The sequence below is a fragment of the Taeniopygia guttata genome, chromosome 3 (assembly GCF_048771995.1).
Source record: "Taeniopygia guttata chromosome 3, bTaeGut7.mat, whole genome shotgun sequence".
NCBI classification, from domain to species: domain Eukaryota; kingdom Metazoa; phylum Chordata; class Aves; order Passeriformes; family Estrildidae; genus Taeniopygia; species Taeniopygia guttata.
Window position 1 is genome coordinate 98,506,136 of NC_133027.1, and position 25,212 is coordinate 98,531,347.

Below are 25,212 nucleotides of genomic sequence, written 5' to 3' on the forward strand. Positions count from 1 at the left end.
CATAGTGTACTGCTAGCACAGAAAGTTCTGCACGAGAAATAAACCCAAAGCCAAAGCTCTTTTTATACTCAATGTTTACTGGACTCCAGCTGGGGTGGGACTAGTCAGAAAAGGCCACCCTTCAATGAGTCTTGACTTTTTTTTTTTATAAATTCCACCTTCTGATAAAGAGCCAGATGCTACTGCTTCTTAATCACCACTGGCTTTTACTGACATCAGAAACAGGCCCAAACCAGAAATATTACATATTATCTACATTAATATAAAAATAAAATATTTCTGCGTGAATTCTTAAGAACGTACATAAGAATGCAAGTGAACATAATAAGATTATTTCACTTAATGGTTTAGATAACTTCATGAAAATTGCACTGGAGATTAAAGCAGTCAGAAAATGCAACAGAATTCGTGCTTTTCTGGGGAAGCCCAAAAGGAAAGTAGGTACACTCTAGTTGCTTATCATTCTATCCCAAAGGGCACCACTCAACAATGTACACTTAAGAGATGTTTATACGGACTTAATTATCCAGTATGAAAATATTTTAGTGCTATAAAACCAGGACTTAACAAAACCAAACAAATACTGATGAATCCCCAGTACAGAATCAAAAGAAGCCCAATAAAAGTTGTTTAACTTATAAATATTTGGGAACCTGCAGTGCTGGGAAGTAGCTTTCAAACTTCTGTAATTCTAGTGTTATGATAATCACATATAAAAACAGTTGCTGGAGGCACTGACGCTGAAGATAATTTTAAAAACCCCATAATCAGACACACTGAGTGAGAAATTCTGGGAAAACAAAACCTTGTACATTCAAAAAAAAAAACCCCAAAAAACCCCAAAAAACCCCAAAACACAACACTGAAATCCCTTAAAAATACCAGCTCACTTCTGATTTCTCTAAGCTGCACACAGGCTCCTCAAAAGTTATATACTTACATCTTGGGCAAACTTAGAGGTTGCACAAAGTGCCAAGCTAGTTGAAGCTTTGAAAACCAAGGTCTTTTACTTTCTTGAGGGAAGAGGCAGGAGTGCTCCAGACTTCTCTGTCCTGCCCAGCCACTGGACTGATAGGTCTGAGCTATGCTGCAGGGGTAACTATGGAACTATTTGTTGTCCACAGCTGCCAACAGCAAGCTCAGCTGAGATATTGAACTTCCATGCCTGAAAACAACCAGTGCTTCTCAATCAGCAGCTGCCTGGCTAACACTCAAACCCAGTAGCAGAGAAGTGTAACTTTGAGAACTATCCAAAATTCAGTATTTTGATTCATGATACCCTGTGACAGGGGCAGCATGCAGAAAAAGTGTAGGAGTTCCACCATTATGACCATTATGACTGTCAGTAATATAGTCTGTCTCAAAGTCCACATCCATTTTTCTTTTCTTTTTTTTTTTTTAAAGGATGTATGCTAACCATTTTGACAGTCTACCCCATTTCTAAATTTTTTTTTTTAATATCAATATCAATATTAATCAACGTGGTGTCACTCTCAGAAGAAAGCCCACTGTTTTCCTATGCCTGAAATGTCTGAAGCAAGTGGGAAATACATCATGTTCAATGTATAATAATGGTACATGAGGGTCTGAGGTCTCAAGATCACTCCCCAGTGTCTAAGCAGTAACACTTCATGCAAAGGCATGCAGTATAGCCCCTTGCGTGCCCATCTGCTAAATGCTCATTGCCATGCACTGATGACTGAATGGAAATATATTATGAAACTGAAGGGACACCTCAAGGTTATTAGGCCTAAAAGTGGACCTACCTTGACATTTTCCCCATATTGAAGGCCTTACCTTAAAGAGGGACATTCACACTGAAGCAAACTTGAAAAGAGAGAACATTTACACAAAAAGAAATTTACTTGGCCTGTAATTTCCTATGTTCCTTCTGGTGCTATTGAATGACACTGCATTTTACAGGATTTTTTCCCCACAGCGTAAAGGCAAAGTCATAATTCTGCATGGATGATGATACAAACTATTATCACAAAAAAGTAGAGGTGTGCCAAAGAACCCCCACCAAAACAGTATCATGACTTCCCAACACCAGGTTAAAAATCCCTCATTAAAAAGTAAAAAAATCTTTGCCTGTTATCATTCATGTATGAAAATGAATCTGTAATTAAAGAACTTATTTTTCAGGCTAACATACTGGAAAGTTTTCTCCAGAAATGTGGTCCCTCTTTAAGGATTCCAGCCGTATTTCACAGTAAGCAGATGGTTACTGCAGCAATTTGAACACACATCTCTCTAATTGAAGGCATTTTTTGGGAGCCATTCAGTGCAGCACCTACCCATGGGGCAGGTCTGCCTGTTTGCCTGTGCAAACAGCCCAGCTGACTCTCCAGAGGTGCTGATTTGTATTTGCTACTTATTACCCAGCTTCCAAACACTGTGGGCATCCAGCTTCTCATTCAGTCATAGGCAAAGGATTGCCAAAATTTTGCCAGTTTTTCACTCATTCAGGGGAGAGGGAAAAGAAAATTAACGGTGCTCAGTGACTCCAGTTGTAACCCACAATCATTGGCTACGACTAGAATTTCATATTTGGGAATGGCTTCATTTCAAACCTTTGCTGCAGTGCAAAACGGAAAGAGGACACATTGCTGGCATCCTTAAGTCAAGACTTAACAAGGGAGTTCAGGTTCACAAAGGAAACTGCATACAGACAATGTGGCTCAGATAGTGATAACTAAGGGGGGAGGGACTTCGATAATGGTTTATCATTATCTTAGAGTTACTAGAGCTGAGAAAGGTGTAATTTGAGGCTGAGAGGAAATCTGCTAACACTGAGGTCTGGTATAGCATAAGAACACTCTTCCAAGGGAAGTCCTAAGTATTCAGTCAATTTAAAAGCAGGCTGATTTTTAGCATTTGTTTTCTTGACATTTCTCAGTTGTATTTTTTCACCGGCCCTTAACTTTGCCTGTGATTACAACAGAGGGGAACTTGAACTGAGAAAAGATTAGGTGATGCAGGCTGGACCACATCATGAGTTTCTAGAAAATCTGGTTGAGAAACTTATATATCTTGCAATTCTTGGGTCTCTGGTTATAGCTGCTAAATCAACACTCTACCCCCCAAGAAGGCAGAACTGAAGAAGGAACATACAATTATTCAGAACATATTCTCAGTGATGTAACAATAGAAATTGAAGAGGCTGCAAAATGAAGGAAATCATATTAGATGAACAGGCCTACAGCAGCTGTTGCTCCACAGTGCAAAATACAATTCTGCAATAGACTATCCCATTCATTTTTTCTCTAATGCTCTTGAGGAAAGTGAACTTTTAGAATGGAAAACCAAGATTATGAGTGCATTGAGAAAATTAAAATAATGCATTGTTCTGTGAAAGCTGCATATTGACAGTGAATCATTGTAATATGATTATTTTGTTAACTTCATGTCCATAAAGCCACACTATGAATGGATTGCCACAGGCACTGATAAAGCCATTAGTGATGAAAGTTTGGCTTAACTGCTAGAAAGAAATGCATATGGCAAACGTCTGTTTTACCAGGCTTTGTATTACCCCCTCACTTAGAGTTCTTCTGCTTTTTCATGTTGAGGACATCTTAGGCAGAGTCTCAAATTTTCCCAACCCTGACATCGACAACAGGGTAGATAAAAGAGGCAAGACTGTCTGTTGGCATGCACATTTGCAAAGGTTGACAGTGAAAATTCAGTCTGGAAGGACAGGAGTGTGCATATAGTGAGACTGTCCTTGCTGCACAGTGCCTAAGAGCTTTTTCCTCTGTCTCACATCTCCTTACAGCACACGGAGTCACTGTGACCAAGAAACACGGGAGTGATTTAACTCTTCTGGTCTAATTCTACAAAAATCAAAAAGAAAGCCCTCAGAGGACTGGAGCACATCTCCTATGAGGAAGGGCAAAGAGAGTTAGGGCTATTAAGTCTGGAGAAGAGAAGACTCCAGGGAGACCCTATATTGTGGACTTTCAATACTCAAAGAAGTTATATAAAAAGAAGAGAGCAAACTTTTTATTTTTAGGGCCTCTTGCCATAGGACAGGGGGTAACGGCTTTAAATTGAAAGACGGTAAATTGAAACTAGATATAAGAAAGAAATTGCTTACAATGAGAACAGCGAAACACTGAAAATGCTGCTCAGATTGGTGAGAGATGTCCCATTCCTGGAAACATTCAAGGACAGCCTGGACATGGCTCTGAGAACCTGATGTGGTTGCTTAGGCTTGCTGCAGAGGGGTTGGACTAGATGACTTTTAAAGGTCCTTTCCAACCCACATCATTCTATGGTTCTGTTAAATTGATGCTCAGCCAAGTGAGTAACAAATTTTGGGCAGTGATTTTCCTTCATCCCTGGCAAGAGGGACTGTGATACTGCACACCTTTCTGCCACTTGTGCACTTGTTTCTGGGCTTTTTTGCTGGCTGATTTTGCTGACATGTCAGCAGGCCACAGGTTTACTCTGGAAAACTTTCAGCTGGCCAGCTATGCTCTCAGAAATGACACAAAGAATTTATTGCAAAGAACTATAACAATATAAAATTAATCAATACACATTAAAGCCAAAGCAGTAATCTGTTGCAATTACTGTTTTTAATGCATAGTTTGTATTTGGTATGGATAGACAGAATCATCCTATCATGCCACCAAGCAGGATCTACCACACTTATCACCACATCAATAACTTAGGTAAGAAATTGATCTACTGCACCATTGTTTTAATTTTTAAGATGGCAAATGCAGTTTGAAAGTGGAAATAAGCAACTCAACCAAGTCAGGAATATAGCCATGGAAACAAAGAAAGATGGGGAGCAGAGAATCACTGAATGCTATCAAGGTCTTTGTGGTTCTTGAGCAATATATTATGTTGCAAACCATAGCCTGGCCTTATGGCTACTGATAATGGAAATTTCATATTCCAAAGAGAATAAAATTCTAGGGAGAATACATGCAAAAAAAAAATATAATCACAACAGAGGAATAAAATGCCTCTGTCTCACAACAGTTGCTCTGGAGAAAAGGTATTTGTCTGCACTAAAATGGTACTTATTACATATACAATTACATATTCACAACTGTATCCAGGGATGAATACTATTATCCAGAAATGTTCATGACTGGCTGTGAAGCTCTAAGAATTAGGTTTTAAGAACAGTAAAAATGATCTTCAAAAGACACTGCAAGGTCACTGGAGCTTATATGTAACCAGTATCTGCTGTCTAGCTGCTCAAAAGTTTGCTTGATTTCTAATGTACATGCTCTAGAGCTATGACTTTTCTTCGACACTAGCTTAACATTTAGAATAGCTTAACATTTAGAATAGCTCAACATGGAACAAACTCTCAGTATAGTAAACTACAGTATATTTATTTATTTATTCATACACACACACATATGTCAAATTAATTTTACCACTGAAAAGCCTCATGATCCTAGATTTATGAGGGGAAGAGTTGGCAGATAACATGCATCACAGGACTGAGCCCCAGTGCATTTCAACCCCTCTATATTCTCTATTCCAAGTCATTAACTGCAGAAGCAAAGACCCTTCACAGAAGGTTTCAGAGCCACCAAATCTCCTTCCACTGTCTCTATCTAGGACAGCCTAGGGTGGCACTTCTTTCACTGTTCAGCAATCTAAACCTCAGCTATTTGTGTGAGTCCTGAATAGCTGAGTCTTCAGCTGTTTGTATGCCCTGTTCAGGGCACTCTTACAAGCTTTCGAAAAATCACAGTCAGATTTTCAAAATCCTTTTGGTAATTTTCACTCTAATGCTGGACACAGGAAGAAATTTCAGCTTCCAAAGCATCATTAGAATAACCAAATAATGTACAAGCTAGAAAGAGATTAATGGTATTTTCTGGTATAATAAGGAACATAATTACATCCATCCACTGTGTGAATGAGATTGAGAAAAACCAAACAAATGAACAGAAAACACCTTTAAAAGTTTGGCTAATAAATAGCCACACAGTTTGTTTTTCCAAGCTCAGTTGAAGAATTCAGACAAGGCTGGCAGTGCTGAAGTGACATACCTGAACCATGGAGAAGCACAGCCTGACAGTACCATGTAATATAGCTCCTCAGAAACTTTATTATGGCAGAGAAAGGATGGTTGGTAACAGAAAAGCCAGCTGTGCTAATCAAGGAACTCGTGTGTTTTGAGGAAAGTGAAGCAGAACAGAAGCAAGGCTTTTTCCACAATAACACCTCCACGACCTCCCTTGGCAGATTATTCCATTGTCTGATGGGACCTCAGTGTTTGACCATTTTCCCTAATGATTCTACTGGTTTAATGTCATCACTTTACATTGCCTGGAGTTCATTTGAATGGATCTTATGAATTGTTTTATTTTGAAAGTGTTTATGACATAATAATAAATATTCCCCCCTTAGTCATCTCACTGGTTGGTCAGAAAATAGAAGAGTACCTGTGTAAATATATGCATTCTTGTATGTGCATGCAAAACTCAATTTAAACGCACAGATGACTATATATGCATTGTATACTTTTCCCCCAACATATATGTACACTCACATATCACATGCAAGAATGTCTATTTTCTGACTAATAATCTGGCCTCCCTTTTCATAGATCTTTTCACAGAACTAGGCCCTCCTCAACACAAGATTAAAATATTTTTTTTTACTCCTCTCTTAACATTAAAGTCACTTTTAAATAATCAACAGCCTTTTATTAATACTAAAATATTTTAAAAACCATAAAACATACCAAACACAGGCATTAGTTATGTTTTTTCCATAGTTATTCCACTGCTATGGAACAGTTATGTTTGTTAATCTGACTCAATGGATCTCAATGCTACACCCACAACTGAATTTAGAGAAGAACTCTCTATGAAGATTTTAAAGTAGATCATATTTCATTAGTGTTCACCTTCTTCCCTCTTCTCACAATTTTTCAAAGTGAGTGCAATCTGGTCTAGCTTTGCAAGTATACAAAACTACCTTTATAACACTTGAAATATACTGCCCTATATTTCTTTGCCATTTCTGAAGTTGAATAATTAATAATTATATTTCATATTTGTGATCTTTTCCTCCAGCCTAGATCTACATCACATTTTACTTTCCAAGTAATATATCACTCAGTTTTAAGAGGACAAATTAAAATTTCAAGTATGACCTTGCTCAAATATTGCTATACGACAATAAAATCCAAACAACTGTAAAATTTATACACTTGGCACAAAATAGGTGATGGATCATAAACATGGATCATAAATATATAAGGTATGCTCAAAGTTATCAGTAAAAGTTGATAGGACCTAGTCACTGGGGAAGATACATTAGAGAGAACAGACTGGGAACATGAAAATAATAAGAGATGCCTGTAACAAAGAGTACATATTATCTGAATTCACCACTGTATTAAAAAAAAAAAAAGAGTTCAGAAAAAAATCCAAGCATACAGAACTACTAGACTGCAGGAATCAGAACTTGTAGTATAAAGAAAGATGGTAGATACAATATAGAAATAGTATGAAAATACAACATTATAGAAGTAGCCTGAAGAAAAATGACCAGTAGTTTAAATAAGGAGGTATACATTCACCGTAACAATTATTAAGGAGAAGAGCTGTCCTAAAAGTATACAAATTTCAGACTACCCTGAAATAATCTGCAATTACTACTGAAACTGAATGATTCAATTAAAATATCATTGAAGAAAGCAGAAAAGAGGAAAAGGAACAAAACAACAGAAATTAATGAAATAGGATTGGCTTTACAATATAATAACAGTGAAATAATTACCAGAAAGAGAAAGAAATCCCACTGAGAATGCAGAAGACATTTATATCAGATATGAATAAAAACACCTGATATATGAAATGCCTCCTGACTTTTTAAGGACTGCCACAGTGGGAGTACTTACAAAAATAATAAAAGCCTCATAAAAATACCTATTGTCAAAGGGACCGTGCATCTTGATCATGAAAGGAAAACAGCCAATAAACAGACTAGATGAAAGGAAACTGGAAATTAGATGCAGGCATAAAGTGAAAACAATTTTGCAATAGTTCATCATGACTTAAAAACAAAATTCTGATGAATACTGAGCAAAGCAACAATAATTACGGTGAGATGAAAGGCCAATTTTTTTGTGAAAACAAGAAAAGATCTAAACAAATGCAACACAGCCGAACACGGACTTTGTCCAAGTGCAGCTATCTGAGAGCTGTAACCTGACTGGAAAACAGCCACAGTACTAAATAGACTTCAGAAAGGTACTAAGGGAGTAAAGTTGGGGTTTACACTTCGTGCAGCACCACAGAGGTTTGTGCATCAGCTGCAGCCTTGCCACACCTCCAGAGCAGGGCTGGGCAGCGGGGTTAGGGACTGGCTGCACCCCAGGGGCATTATGAGGCTTCCATTCCCCAATACATTAAGAAAACCTTCCTCATGTGACAACATCGTACCTTACTCCTAGAAAGGCATTAGTAAGGGCTTTAACCCACAGTTGTCAATCACTTTGGGCTTTTTCTGCACAGCTACACAGAGAGAGAGAGAGAGAGAGAGAGAGATTTCCCCAAGAGTGGACTCAGAGGAGCTGCCTCGGGCTCCTGCTCTGGATGGTCAGCCCCGCTTTCAGCATCTACATAAGGAATTTGGGGAAATGCATCTCACTGAACTCAAAGTAAAGGCCTTACATGTGGCATACAGCAATTCTTCAAAAACCATGGGGATTTCTTCACTCAGGATTCAGAGTTGAGACCTAAGGTTTTTATTTTGCTCATTTGTTTTGCTTTTTGAGTTTTTAAAATATCTTTGTAAATTATCTAAAGAAAGAAACAAACAAGTAACTTGACCATATTCACAGGCAAATAAAACATTGTAATTAGGAATGTGTGAAATGAAAAGATGCAAATCAGGCTCAGAGGATTTATCACAAAATTAGCCTCTTACAGTGTGTAAGCACAAAAGTAACCACATGCATTCTGTGACATTTGGTTGTAAGTATTTTCATCCAGAGAAAAACCTGAATAAAATATTTTTGCATGGCTTTCATACTTTCTGAAAATGGGGCTGTTCTTAAGAGATTTTTTGTTACTTTAAAATAGAAATACTTGGTTATTATCCAGGAAAATATTAGTACATAAATGTATATAACCATAATGTGTGTTTCTTTCCCCCAAGAAACTGTTTTTTCAAGTTTCTTCACTTAAAATATTATTCCTTACAAATTCTTGTCCGTGTTTTACTACAAAATCCAGTGGCTATCAGCAATACAGAACTGTGAAGAGTTCACACAGGAAGTATAGACAGTATGTATCAACTGGAATAATCTTTTCTGGCTATGGCATCTTTAAGAACACAGAATATAATTAATACAGTGCCTTTTCTCATGGTTTATGTGGCTGAACATGAACATTTTTCTGTGATTATTACATTTATTCCTGACACTTACCTTAACAGAAAGAATGACAAAGAAATCTTCTCAGTGCTGTTTTTTATGTTACTAATTCAACCCTCAAAATACTGCATCAGGAAATCTCATTTCTCAGCAAAGCCAACAAGTAGAATTGCCAAACCAAATTTTCTCTGAATGTTATACAAACTATTACTTACAATCCGAGGTTTGAAGGGTGGCTTGATTTTCCTTTGTTCTAGAAGAACCCAGTCAATTTCCTTGAAAAATGGATGCTGCTTAATCGCATCTTCCCCGTTTTGTGACGCCACACAGCCAAGTCGCTTGTTGGGATTTTTTGTCATGAACTACAGGGTGGAGAGGGAGAGGAAAGTTAAAACATGAATGATGATACCTGGAAATCATTTGCCAGTCAATTACACACTGTAATTCTTAAAGCCAAGTTTTTAGAGACTGTCCCCTTTCAGAAGGTTATTGCTTCTGGCCCTCCATATTTCAGAGGTTTCAGCCACACCATAAGATTCAAAGACTCCAAACTGTAAATTTACTGCAGAAAACTCTTTCAGTTTATTGTTGAGACCTCTTAATTTCATCTGACTGAGAGTGGTAAAGGACTAGATTCTGTTTCAGCATGTATACTTTGAACTTTAGCCAAAAATACTAAAGGAAAGAAAGACGATCTTAAACCCTCCAGAGACAGAGTGATCAGTACCTGCAGAAAGCTTCCCTTGAGAATGGGAAGTTATGTCATGTCCCCCATGACATAACTCACACATTTACTTTCATTTTTAGTACACGATTAGTGCCAATGACTGGAACTAACTGTTTTCCTCTGGTGTAGTAATTTATAAACTTCTTGTGTTTAAACCATTACTATTCCTGTCAGGAAAAAGCTGTACAAATGGTGTAAGACATTGATATCAACTGATGGCAGCTCATATTACTTTACCTGATTTTTCTCTGTTATTTTTTCCTTCTTTTATTAGCAATTGCTCTACCTGTGCAATTCCTAACTTGTGTGGACACAGAATCCTTATAATTCAAGTAGCAACAAATGCTATTCTTATAAACACAAGCACATTATAGAATTAGCTCAATAGCTTTGCTATAACTTCATATTCAGCCATTATATAACATTTTTAAATTTAGAAAAAGTGTACAAAGTAAACAAATGTAATAATTGTTCAGTGCCTTTTCAACCTATGCATCACATTAAACAATACTTCTAGAGAAAAGAAAAGTAGAAAAAAAAATTACTGTAATGCATGCCCTTGCTTTAGTACTCCAGGTATTAGTTAAGTAGCTACTTAAGCCCTTAGAATGGTTTTAGATATCTAGATCAACCTTCCACAGAATATCCTTGCTGTCATTTTAAAGGTATAACATAGATCAACAAAGTAATTCTGTCATACACGTGCTGTTCTGAAGATGATCCTTCTCTTTGGTCTTGAGCTCAACTGCTCTGCAAGTTCTTTTGCAAGTGGGCAAGTCATATCTAAACTACAGGCAATATTACCTATGAGCAGGAGAAATAAAGGTTTTGAAAGGATTACTGTGCTTTGGTGAGGTCTCTTGAAAAAACAAAAAATGCATTCCTACGTTCCTCTGCTTTATTTCATCTCTAGGACTGGAGCAAGCAGGCCAGGAACCAGCAGCCACATGCATTACATAAATAGAACATGGAAACTACAGGATTTTTGTACCATATAAACCAGGTATCAAAGTAGTAAAATATGATCCTAGTATCTACCATGCTTTATCTTTGTTTTAAACTGGAGACAGGGAAAGCATCTAGACATGTAACTTTTTAAGAAGCCCAGGACCTGACAATATGACTAGGCAGTCCAGTACAGTTTACTGCTGTATTTCACAAACCTCATGAAACTGTGACATGGATGATGAAAAAGAATATATTTTAAGAATGAATACTTAAACAAAAATATCATACGCATATATGAAGAAAAAATATCAAACTTCTAAAGCAGACATTTAATTGCATTAATTTAATCTCTTTTTATTTGTGAAGTAAAAGCTGATATTTATTCCCTGTTTATCACCGGCATCAACACCGATGCAACTGTCAGGACAGACCACTCTGCTGAAGAAATGGAGTGACAGCCATAGCCATAAACCTTTTCATGGCTAAGGCAGGAACCTCCTTTTCTGAAAGAAGAAGCCTTTTAGGATCAGCATTCCTACTGACTTAAGTGATAACAGGAAAAAATGCTGCTTAGGGCCTCAATCAAGGATCATTAAGCTCCCCAAATTTTGCTTCTTGAAATAAATCACAGAGCTTAAAAACACGGTTCTGCTTCTGTAGCCAGAGACTGTAGATCTGTACACAGGGAACACACACTGTAGAGACAACATCTCTCCACTGCTTGGGAAGAAGCAGAGAGCCAATTTCAATGAAGAATTGTTTTCCTTACTACACAGGAAAGAATTTAAATAGTAATTCCTGCCAGTTCACAGAAACAGGACTAATAAGATGTGTGGGTTTTCAGGAGATATGCAACATGCTGCCTTGTAATACTGAGCTTTAATATCATCCTCAGTGTTTTGATGGAAATAACAGGAAAACTGTTTCTTCAGAAAATAGGACAACATCGCCACTTAATACAAGAGAGTGTCTTCTTACTAAACTTTCCTTACATGGTGCTTGAAGGACTGTAAAAATACACAGTTTTAAAAGAATAAAACTCATGTCTTGAAGCACAATGTGAGGAAACGAAGTGTTCCAAAGTTAATCCCTTGCTACCATTCAGCAGCAAAATACATAGACGCCTCTTTCTTTCCTCTGTTTTTCCTGTTCTTCATATAGACAAGTATCAGATGAAGAACACAAGTTTCAAGCAGGTTTCACACCATACATGCATAGGCACCAGGTTCCTAATCCTAAGGAAATGTGTTTTATTTATGGTGTAAATTGCCACAGCTCCATTAAATTGTATCAATTTATGCCTAAAAGGCTATGACTACAGCATGATACAAATCACCATTCCTACTATCAAAATGTATATCCAGGAAAACAGTCTCTGAAAATTTTGTAAAAAAAGTCAGCTATAAAAGAAAATCCCCTGGATTCCAATGAAAATCAGATGTAGGTATGAAAACTGACAACAACCTTTCCTTCACAATGTGCCAAAATAACCCCTGAGCCCTGGATATAAGCCTGAACTCTGCAGCTCAGGTCCATATATTTTAATTGCTAAAGTAAAATGATCAAAGGATCTGGAAACAGAAATGGATGCATGAAAGTATCATGTGAGCTAACAGAAAGTAGTCAGAAAGCTATCTGGGGGAGCAGGGAGAATAGTTATTAATTAATTACTACCAGCAGTAAAAAATCCTCCGAATGTAGCAAAAAAGATACTTCAGCAAACACTTCTGAGAAGTTAACTTTGACTTCTGCTTTGAATCATTGCTAGAGCATCTCTCTTGCTCAGCTAGAAGGATCCTAAAGATATTTTCATCAAAAGGTCAAGATGAGAATTTCTGCAGAATGTGCAGTCCGCTGGTGTTAAATCACAACTTGTTTATGTTTTATATATAATTTCAAAACAACTCCAAATGAAGATCTCTGCAGGATTTTACACTATCAGTTGCCTTCTTAATTGAAAGTCTCCCTTACTCCAGATGCTGAAAGAAAAATATGTAAAAAGGCAGAAATTTTCCAGTTTCAAAGACTGTGGAAAAATGGAATAAATAAAAACCAAGTTATTTTTTTAAACCAAAAATCTTTCTTTGGGTTTTTGCCAACTATGGGGATTGGCATACTGCTTCTGCTTCATTTTAGGATGATACTAGCACAGAAGAAAGAATTTACGTCAGTGTCATTCATAGTAATAAATGACTTTATAAACCTGACTTTATAAAGATAGTCTAAAACCTGAATTTGCCCAGTGGTACATATTGGCTGCTTTAAAAAATTGGGACATTTGGTGACACAAGTTGCTGTTAAATCACTACCCTGAAATATCTCAATGAGAACAGAAACAATCACACTAAAGTAAGACTGCTTATCATGCGAACTATAAAATAGAACATGCAGCTGTAAATAAAAGGCTTTCAACCCATCTTGATGACAGGGGAAAAACAGCAAAGGGACAGGAAATTTTGTAAGCGGGTTAAATAAAAACATTGTTTCTTTAATTATGTAGTGCTTCTCCCACACTATATATGGCATATAAAGTGTCAAAGTGATAGCACAGTTCTGGTTGTGTTTTCCCTGAAACATGAATCTGCAGTACACAGATTTATACAGTCCACAACTGCGTGGAATACAAACATTCTGTTCCTTTCCCACAAGTGGTGTAATTTATCCAAGGCCCCATTATCCTAACAGTGGCACTCTGAACTGTGCTTGAACTCCCAGTGGTGACTGCTCTCAACAACTTTCAGCAAATTCAATTTTAATCAAGGAAAAAACCCAACAAACCAACCCCCCAAAAACCCATGGAGAGGAGGAGGAGGAAGGCAAGTAATGGAAGACTCACTGCTTTTAAAATGCTGACAGCCTCTTTACTGAGCCAGACTGGATACAATACATCATCATGAAGGATGGATTCAAAGAGATCATCTTCATTGTCAGCTTCAAAGGGGGGTTGTCCAGCCATCATTTCGTACATGAGAACACCCAGAGCCCACCAGTCCACGGATGGACCATATTCTAGCTCCTGGAGGATCTAGCACAGAAAAAGAGATTGGATTGAAGAGACAAGTGAGACAACTATCTCAGCTGCACTTTTGCTGTTTTAACATGATATAGCTCCTCTAGCCCCAGTGCCTAAGCAGGACTGAATCACACACACTGATTTCAGTAACATCAGGCACGGTTTGTTACCCTTGCAATTTGCACTAACACAGCTAAGTGTCAACGAGATGTTGTTCTCAGAAGTACTGAGAGTTTATCAGTCCCTTGAGTAAACGACTATGCTTGTGAGCAAAAGAGCTGCATATCCTTCCAAGCTGTTTAAAGCAGGTCACACTATAGGGGAAAAAAGATCACATATACAAAACAGACTGGTGGAAAATGTGAAACATTTCCTTGTCTCTATCTTGAACAAAACAAACTGAACCAGCTTGTAATGCTGCAGAGAGATCATCTGAGAGATTTATTCCTGTCCTTTAGGTAGGGCTGAAGGAAGCCAAAGGCATTTTTGTTCAAGTTCCTTTTACTGCATTAAACCACTGTACAATACATGGTGTAGAATTCACTTTAATTGCACTTGCTTTCAGGAAAAACTGGCTACAACTTCTCATGTGGCACAAATTCAACCTTGTAGAAAATACCTTTAGCAGCAAGTAAGAGTTTAGCTGGATGAAGTTTTATAGTAGCACTTGGTTTTACAGAGCTACTGTTGTACCAGGAACAAGTTTAATTCTTGTCTCCTTTTCACTGGAAAGAAGCTTGCAGTTTGGCTGCATTGGTTTAGCATGACAGGGAACCAGGGAAAGGAGAATGCTTAAGGTGAAGCTGGCTGCCTTAAAATGACTTGGAATGGCAACAAATCCACCAGCTCCTTACACAACACTGCACAGCACATTGAGAAATCCTGTGGTGAACTGCTTGGGCTTAGTGCTGTACTTGGGAATCAAGACCAATATAAAACCAACTTCAGCCTTAGCATAAAAATAGAAATGAGTTTAACATTTGGATACACACATCTGGATCCCATCCACATTCTTCATTGAAAGAAAATTATATTTTATAGGCACCAAATACAGAAAATTAGATATATACTTTTCAAGTGTTCTGGGAACTCTTTGGATACTACTGAAGAAAAGGAAATTAAAACATATCACCACAATGTAAGAGAAATAGAAGCAGGAGCTAAACTTCTGCAACTAAGATGACAAATTGGAAGCCTCAGGAAAGTTCCTGGGTTCTTATTATTGCTTTATTTTCAGTAATAATTTTCAAATAATTTGTCAAAGGACTCAGTTAGTATACTGAATCAGAAAAAAAATTCATAAATAGCCAAAACTACCACAATGGTATTTATTTTCTTTTAATGATGGAATACATTTCAAACTCCGTGAGACACACATTTATATAATGATAGTTTCAAGATGATTCACACCTTATCAGTTGTGCTACTGAAGTTGGACAGCCATGAACAACTCCATACTAACAGTATGGATTTATGATTTATTGACTCTAAGGAATAATAAATAACAGTTTTCCTCACTGCAAATTTATGTTTGATGAAAGACAAACCAACAACACTTTTCCATTAAACTTGCACACTGAATCTTCAAGTGGAAAGATGCACAGGTTACTAACTCAACTGAGCAGACAAAATCTGCCTGGCAGAATAACTGTTCAATACTGGTTAATTTTAGGCACTTTGAAATGCACCTCATAATATTAAAATCTAGAATATGTAAAAGCCACACTACTCTCAGCTATTTATTTTATCCAATGAACACCTTGAAATGTTGCCAACTAATATGCAGCATCTATACCTCGTTTCCATGTTTCTGTGCAAGTCTGTGAAGTAGCACAGGCATAGTATTTTTCACTCACAGATATTTTAAAGAAAGGAAAAAAATTATATTCCCACAAAGGCTGTAGAGAAAATGACACCAAACACATGGCTTCTTGTGTATCAATATGTTCTTTTAAACCTCACTAAAAAATAAAAACATTTTTATAATTACCTAAGATTACTAATATTGCAATAGTTGCATCTAGCACCTTAAAGGCTGCTAAAATTCATCATAATGATACTGATTGAGAAATGAGTAAATTGAGAAGAATAACTTTAAATTTAGGAAACAAATACTAGAAAAACCACTCCTATCATCAAGGAATAGTGCTTGTGAGCAGTAGAGTAACCATTTTCTGCAAGACTACCTAAGCACAAGTGCAGCAGGGTCTAGTCTGCATCTTAAATGTTTTTATCTATGTGTAAAGACTGTCTAAAATTACACAGGTATTACACAGTCTGATGAATAAGAATATCTGTACTCTTAGTGCACTGCAAAAAAATACCTCTGGAGCTATATAGTCAGGTGTGCCACAAAACGTCGTGGTGGTCACTCCATTCAGAATCCCTTCTTTGCACATCCCAAAGTCAGCCAGTTTACAGTGGCCTTCTGCATCCAGAAGAATATTGTCCAGTTTCAGGTCCCTGAAATACAAAGGCCTCAAATTAAAACAGCTCTCAAATTTTGATCATGTGCTCTTTAATTTCATAATAAACCATAGAATTTGACAAATAAATAGTTTCCCAAACCCCATTGAGAAACTGTCCTTCACTGCATGTGCACGAAAAGCTGGCAGCAGTCACTAAACAGACCTAGTTAAAAGCAGTAAAATAAAGAAGCAGGCAATTACAAGCACTTTGTAAGACTAAGCTTTTACTCTCTTTAGCTGCATGAAAGCACAGCTTTTATGTATTCGAGGCAGCATCAGAAAAGTTTGTGAAAGATCTCAGTTTCTTGTTTCCTACCAATCTATCATTCTGTCAATGAGAAATAGGTCAATGAAGCTAGTCTCTATTTTTTCCATTAGCACTAAGCAAGGAGTACCAATTTATCCATAATCTAGCATATGGGTTCAGTGAATAGGTATTTTCAAACTTGGATTACTCTGAATTTGATTCTTAATGTATATTAGCAATTCAAAGTTGAGATTGCAATGAGAAGGAAGAAAAACAACATTCCCATCCTTGGGAGCACTGTTTTCTGTAGCTTAAGCCTGCTCAAAAATAATTGCACAGGAATATCTTGCATTCATTGTTAAACAACATATCTTAGCAGCTGTTTCTGATCATACAAATGTCTTTGTGTCAAAAACACACAATTGTCTGCTTATAAAATTGGATCAGGTCAAAAAAAGGTTGAGAAAAGGATATCCATCTTTCCTATCTTGCCCTCTGCATATTTTCTAAATATACTATTGATGGTTAATACATGTTCCAACACAACAGGCGCTAGGTACCATTTAACTTACCTGCCACTAGCCTTAGACTTAATAAAAAAAGGATCTGGAAAGTCAGTGCATAAAAGAACTCTCACTTGCATGAACCTGCCCCCCCCCCCCCCCCAAGTAAAACCTCTTCATCATGTAGATATAATAATATAAACGTAAAACAAAGGCAAAAAAATCCCACGTATGTTGCATGTGTATCAAAACAACATTTGCCTTTTATATTTCTGCATAGACTTTTAGGTATCTCTGATCTATATTAAAAATACACAGTATATTTAGACGTAAAATAGGTGAGAATCAAAAGCAGAACACGTCTTTATGTGACTTTGTCAACACTTTCTGATCAGAATTCTTTTTCCTGGAATGACACAAATTTCCTTAGGTTGAACTGATGAAAAAAAAAAAGAAATTGTGTATGTGTAGGCAAGTTCTAAATCAGAGAAGAAGAATAAAGTCCCATGACAGCCTCTGTAAATTAATTTCACCGCAAAACCCTATGAAAAGATGAGGAGGTTTTTTGCAAAAATCCTTTATGCCATCAAATTTGACGTAAGTGAGGGATGAGAAGTCTTCACACTACTCAGAGAATTTCTTCCAGAGAAATGTCTCCTTTTCAAATCCCAGCCTTCAGAACCACAGGCACCAAACATGGTGGAAGCATTGATGAAACAGCCCTTCCAAGGCTGCAGTATGTTAAAAGACTTTGTAGACATGTCCAAGGCTACAGTATGCTGAGATTTCCATAGAAATGTTCTTTTCTGCCTCTCACACCAATTTCAGTAGGTGGATTTTACTTTGTTTTTATTTTTTATTTTGACACTTAAACATTTTTTAACATGTTGGCCCATATATTCCGCAAGCAGGTACACAGGCCAACATAAAAATCAGCTATTTCTGGGACACAGTGGACTTGCTACTCAAGGTCTGCATAATCATTGCACATCTGCAATGATACATCTACAAAGCAGATACTGGGAAGCACTGGAGAATTTACTGTGCATGCAGAGATAGGTTGTGTTATGTATATGTTACAAAGTGGTTTGTGTGTGTAAAACAAATCTGACATGGCACAACAAAGTCATATTTACCTCAGTAAGAGTAAAACCACTACATAAACGAGCTTTGTCAGATATGGGTTGTGTGGCTGAAGCAGACTCTGGCTGTAGAAATGTTTATAGCAAGCAATATCCCCTACATCACACTTCGCTATCTCTGGATCAGCTATGCTGCTCTTGCAGGTCCTCAGTGGTCACCCATGTATGGCCCCTTGGAGCAATCTGCAAATTTTATCATTCCTTAAGGTCATTCATTTCAACAGTTCCTAAACAATCCAAGACCCAGCTGGCTGCAACATAAACCCCCTACATATAACCATTTAAATCCCCAAGTAACCACCTCTTCCTACCTCTGGGAAGTGATTTGCAAGAATTGTCCAACATAATGCTAGGGCAAACAGATATCAACAGCTTTGTGTCCCCCCCACAGGAAGTCAAAGAAACAAAACTAAGCTCCCTGTTTCAAACATCATGTGCCTTCCCAAAACTGCTCCTTTAGTGACTTAAAATTGCTACAATAAAAAAGATCTGCATTCAAACAGGACTATAGCAACACCTATAGAATGTGATCGTCAGAGTAAGGCTCTTGCAGACTGAAGAAGGAAACGAGATTGTAGCTGTAGCTTGTAACCTTCCAAGTGCAGTGTTATCTTGGATGTTCTTTAACTAAGGAAGAATAGAAACTATATTTCAAGAAGGCAAGATGTTCAGATAAAGAAATCAAACTATAATTATATTTGATGTAATCTTGGAACCACTTACAGCCACTATCACAACAGACTGTTAGAAAGAAGGTCCTAATACATATAATTATGATAGGAACTGAAGAAAATCGAGAAGCTGCTTAGAAAAATGGATCCACTTTATTAAATGTTTAAAATATTAAGCGTTTATGAGAAGACTCTAAAATTATGTCTTAACTCTGCAGGACTTCCCCGTGCAGGAAGGTGACACACTGGAATTGTTAAAACCTAAAATAATTTAACTTTAATTTAATGCCATCCATATGATAGCCATGAACTTGAACAGAGATATAGTCAATAATCCAGGAAACTCCTAAGCTAAGAGAAACCTGAACAGCAATAAAACACTAAAGCACCACATACTGGATAAAGACAAGATACTCACCATTCTCTTTATTTCCTTAAGGATTTGTACAAGACACATAAATTAGCAATAAAAATTTAACTTGACAGTGGAAATACAGAATAAACAAACTGAGCCAAGAGAAAACTAGGAAGAGTCTAATTATTAAATTCTGACTACCTGCAGAGTGACAATGAAATTTTAAGCCTAACTGTAAAAGCACAGGTCAATTTAACTTTTTTACCATTTACCAAACTATAATCGTATTTGACAGAAGAATAACATCTGGGACCCCTTTATCAACCCAAAACAGTGCAGTGAAGCTTATAAGCCTCTTCAAAACTCTGTTGAAGGCACTGAGGACATCAGCTTACTCACTCACGCAATAAGGAAATGTAATACCAGTAGATTTGTGCTATCACAAAGTGCACCAGAGTTTCAAAAGAAATTTGGAAGAGGCTAAAACAACAGCAGTATGACTCCTGTCAAAGTACATATGGGAGGTTTAAAGGTAAGCTGGGAGTCTGCCAAAGTGCCAAATTCATAGTTAGCCCACGAGATCGTCATAGTCCATAAAAGCACTTGCAGCTAAAATCTTTCTGTCAATTTAAAGTTGCCAGATTAAAAAAAAATTAGACAGAAAAAACCTCCAAAAACCAAGAAACTTCACCAAATCCCTCTAATTCTGCAACTTTGGAAAAAGAAATATTAGTTAACTAAATTAATATGAGGGTAGGAATGGATAATGTGCTATTTAACACCTCACAGGAAAAAAAAAAACACCCAACAACCAAAACATACGTAGTAAAGGAAACAAAAGGAAAAGTAAGAGAATAATAGTTGTCAGGGAAGCTCATCTTTCCAGAGCAGCAGCCAGACTGAAAAAAATTAAAACTTTAACTTTTAGACCCGTATTTCCCCAGAACTGTTCCAAGAAACAGCCAGCTCCCCTACTCCTCCAAAAGTAAAGTACACAGCCATATCTGGAATGTAAAATAATCTTCTGTACAGATTGTTCCATTCTGATCCATTCTGTCTTTTATTTCTTTCCTGGATTTAGTGCCAGTTGTCTACCTCTGAATAAGAACATACCAAATAATACAGTGTCAGATAGCTCAATGACAAAGGTCTATTAAATTCTTCTTTTTCTCATTTTGCATTCTCTTTGTAGCAAGTAAGAAAGTCATCTGTGTCGGACAAAATGAGTTCCTACAACCTGAGTAATTAATTACATGCAACTGCAAACAACCTAACCAGTTAAGGCAGGAGAACGCTCAGATTTCTTGAATGCAGCAATGCTACATTAAGCTGTTTCTCTCCTTTGTTTTCCTGCCAAGATACTTTGTAGAGTCACTTCAGTTGACTTGCATGAAATGTTGTGGGTTGGTTTTTTTTTCCTTTTCTTTTTTGTTTTTTTGGAGGGGGGGCAGGTTTTTCTGAGAAAGCTTTAAACAGAAATTTAAGCCCCGGTCTCTACTTCTGCATACGTGCCAGCATCACAATCACCTCAGAAGTTGGAATCACTGGCGGTATCTCAAGAAAGAATCAGGATTATGAGTTATGTTTGTGCAAGTTGGAACAGAAGAGCAGGCTGACTACAGGTAACCTGTGCAAAAACTACTGTAAGCCTCACTTCTTCTTCCACATGCGAGTTTCATGAGACACTGAGTACCTTGGCTTCCTCCAAAGGCTCAGTGGATGAGTATTTCATAGGACTGGGTGCTTTAAGTCCAAATCCCACTAGTAGCCAGAGATACAAGCATCTTGTGTGAGTGGCACTGTGTGTCACAAGTGTCATTAGGGTAACACACAATTTTCCTGTTGAAAGTAAGGCAGTTAAACAATCAAGATGGGTTTGGACCAGTAAAGTCAGAAAGTCTGCCAAACATTACTAACAGTAGCCTTTCAACACAGTAAACAGCAATGACTAAATAAATATATATTTGAAGAACAAGATCAAGCAGCTGAGAAATACGATCACAAGCTGGCAAGCAACCACTTTACAGTGGCTACTTTACCACTTCTACTCTGACTGTTGATTGAGCAACACTTCACAGAAGGAAGTGTAATAATTATTATGTACAAAAAACAACATTGGAAGCAGGGATATTTATTTATAAGGTAAAAGTTAAATGAAGCATTGCACCTTACTAAACATCTATAAAACATCAGCATTGAGAAAGATTTGATAGCAACAAAAGCCTAAAGTATAGAACTACAGAACAACCGCTTTTTTTTTTGTGACTTTCAACTGCAATAAACCCTTTCAATAGTGTATTTGAAATCACTGCCATTGTTCCCCTGCATGGGAAAATCTCGTCCTCCCTGCAGGCTTTAAATAGACAAACTGTTCACACAAGAAACCACAGAAAGTAAAAAGGAAACTTCCTATAACAACATGGAAAACTATCAGAATCATTCCCTAGTTACTAATGTTACTGAAATTCATAACTGAAGACAATATGATCATCATAGCAATTAGAAATTTCAACAAGATGATTTTTTTATCTGTTTCATTAAGGTAAGACTTCTACATTCCTAGAATTACTTTCTTAGTTATTCAGTGATATCCAAGTTGCTTTTGAGACAAAGATGCTCACCTACATCAGGTCTCTCATGCACCCAGCACAAATTTCCTCTTTCATGTCCACAAAATACTGATAACTAATGTATTAGGTTATAATTATAAGCAAGATGAAATTGTATATGGAAAAAGCCAGAAAATATAAAGGAAAGTCAACAATTTAAAAGTTCTGATGTTAGCTTCTTTAGTGATTAGATATCACTAACTTAATCTCAGTTTCCATACATAAACAGAACAGGACAGATATATTGGGGGATTGTACTTGCAGAGTGAATTGTTCTATTGTTCTAAGTATTTTAGACACAACCCACCAGCAAGACTGTTTTTCCCCTCTGTAACAGATCAGAGATAAATGGGAAAATTCAAACCATACCTACTAAGAAAACAGAAACTAATAACAAAATTTTTTCCCATTTGAAAACCTCTAGGGGAAAGAAGGAGCCCATACTTTCTGAGGTATACTGAGCATAAACAGGCAATAATTGCAGTGTTGTTGGGTATTAGGTTCTACCAGTGACCTCCCTTTTCTATGGAGTAAAAAATAGGGGCCATACTTGATTGATCATGGTTGTGAGTGAATTCATGATAGTACAGCAGTTTGTTTTAGCAGAGAGGAAGTAGGGGGATACCTGAGTGAGACTAACAGTGAGAAAAAGATGGTTCTACTGCTTTTGTTGTTGTAGGTTATCTCAGTTTTGCCTTTGATTAACTGAAAGTCTTGGAATTTCTCTGCTTCGTTTTTATGTTGATCCATTAAGTAATTACTGAATTTACGATACACAATTTTTGACATTGTTACATTACTTGACATCATCAAGAATAAAGATAATATATAACAAACACTGTAGTAGAGTCATGCTCAGCAACATACAGAAAAATCTGCTGTGCAGACTTGAAAACTTTTACTTTCTAATGTCAAGTTTGGAATAAAGTGAATCCACCTTATTCTGATGTGTATCAGTGAGTATAATGGCTAATGGCAGATTAATTACTATGATAGACTTGGTTTCAAATAAAGCCAGATATACAATAATTAATTTTCATCAAACAAAACAGTGATAGTTCAGACAGCAGGCTAGACATAAATGGGAAGTGTTGACTTTTAATGTGGCCATAGTGACACTTTCTTGTCAGGCATGTTTACTTTAAAAAACACACATTATTTCCTTATATAACACAACATCCACCACCCTGCGATTTGCACAAATGAGTTGTGGACTAAAGGGTGGCAGAGATGGAAGGAGGGATGTAGCAAAAGCCAGTTTGCTATCTACCCACCAAAAACATCAGAAAGAGATAAACACAGGATCACTGTAAACCCTCATAACTGCAAGGCAAAAGCGAGGTTGCAGATGCATAACATCACCTCTCCAGGAATGCCCAACATTGAGAAACCTTTCAGGTCAGCAAGGTCCCAAAATAGAAAAGAAGGCTTTGTATTACATGGTCCTAACTACTTACTGATGACTTAATGACATATTGAACAAAGGTTTAATATTCATTTCCAGCAGCTTAAGGAAACCAATGACTTTTACAATAGCAGAAAAATTTTTTCTTTAAAATAATTTCTTTATATGGCTTTCTACTGGCTTTGACCATAACTTTATTACAATTGTCGGTAGCAGCTTAGGACATTACTGTGCCTGATCTGCTTATCTTATTATGCTGGGTTTCCTTTAAATAATGTGCAGGCAAATAAATATATTGTACTTAACAGCTTTCCTTTGTATGACTTTTCCTTTCTTATTATTTTCACATTTTTATTTGTGAACCTAAGTGGAATATGTACAAGTTCAAATATGCATTATGTAAAACATTCCCTAAAATTGGCTAAGCACAGAAGGGAGTGGTCTCTATTTCTCTTTCAAGAGAAGGTTGCCTTAGCATTCACATCATGCTACTTCATAAACTTCATCCTTCATGACTCCCGCACCTGGGAATGCAACAATTTTTCCATGGGTCTGAGATAGGAATGTGATATAGCACTACAATGCTGCCTCTTGATTTAGCTTACTGCCAAAGACTTGATTTAGACAAGCTTTTTGTAGGATCCCAGTAGCAATGGGATCTCCCTTCCCACGGCCCATAGGCCTGGAATTTTTGTACCAATAAGAACTGCCATGAATGGACCTGGCTTCATAGTAAGCCTATTGCATAGGACAAACCGAAACTTGCAGTTAAATTAGATACAAATTTATACAATTTTGTAAGCCTTCTTGAGATTTTACAAACCTTTTGTGCTTTTTGTGAAAGTAAGGTAAACAACCCCCAGCCTGGTGCTTCAGCCAGGGACTGGCTCTGCATGGGGGCTGAGCTGCCTGCAGGTCCTGGTCCTCACCCACCCTGCTGAGTGTTCCAATATTAAGGCTACCAGTAGTTTCCTCAGGGATTTTCTTCTTTCGTTCTCACTCTCTCTACTTCAGTTTAAACAACCTTTTTCTTACTTTTTCCTTGAAAACTTCAGCTGAAAAATTCATAACTGGCTCTGCATATTCAGGGTGGGAACAATGGGGTGAAATCTGTCCTACTGCTAATGATATTTACTGTTTCAGCCTCCACTACAAAGCCCATGTGTTAAGTCGCTGCTAAATATGTAATGTGATAAACCTTGTCCTCATTGACACCTTGGTGGCCTCACTGAAGACAAGAGAGGTCCCCAGGCTTAGCCAAGGACTGACTCACACTGTGGTATGCTACTCAGCGAGGTTCAGTGCTCTTATTTTTGCGTGTCAAATAACATCAAAACAAGATTGTGTATTATAACAATAAGTTAGGTGGAGTGCAAACTAAAAGTGCCTACTATATATATGTCCATAATCCTTTTAAAGAAAACAATACTTAATCATTATGTGATAAAACCACTTGATGACAGACAGTGAAAGAACAGTGTGAAGCTAGAAAAGCTTGTTAGATCAAGTTTTGAAAACTCAGTTCTGAAAAAATGTTACCAGAACCTTAGAAAGCAAATTTATCAGTGGACACACTAATGAAGTTTGGATCTGCTCAAAAGTTTTTCTTTGGAAACCAAAATCAATGTTGTTTTTCTTTTTTTCTAACTCAATGACCTTAGTAGGTAGGATAACAAAATTATTACCATTTGAAAAACAATCGCATACAAATCATGCAAGCAGAAAGAAATGAAGACTTGCATTTCAGGTACACAGTG

At 37.1% G+C, this 25,212-nt stretch overlaps 1 protein-coding gene across 2 annotated transcripts in view; it reads right to left on the reverse strand.

The window, feature by feature from the left end:
- PRKCE (protein kinase C epsilon) overlaps positions 1-25,212 on the reverse strand; it is a 284,740-nt gene that overhangs the window by 11,626 nt on the left and 247,902 nt on the right. The window contains exons 12-15 of one of the 2 annotated variants that reach the window (XM_032747421.3): positions 16,380-16,518; positions 13,879-14,067; positions 9,583-9,729; positions 1,798-1,827 (exon numbers count right to left, since the gene is read on the reverse strand). In XM_032747421.3, the coding sequence (XP_032603312.3) occupies positions 1,813-1,827; positions 9,583-9,729; positions 13,879-14,067; positions 16,380-16,518 (490 nt within the window). In that variant the 3' untranslated portion in view covers positions 1,798-1,812. The remainder of the gene's footprint in view (positions 1-1,797; positions 1,828-9,582; positions 9,730-13,878; positions 14,068-16,379; positions 16,519-25,212) is intronic. The other variant, XM_002196599.7, reaches the window with a different exon arrangement.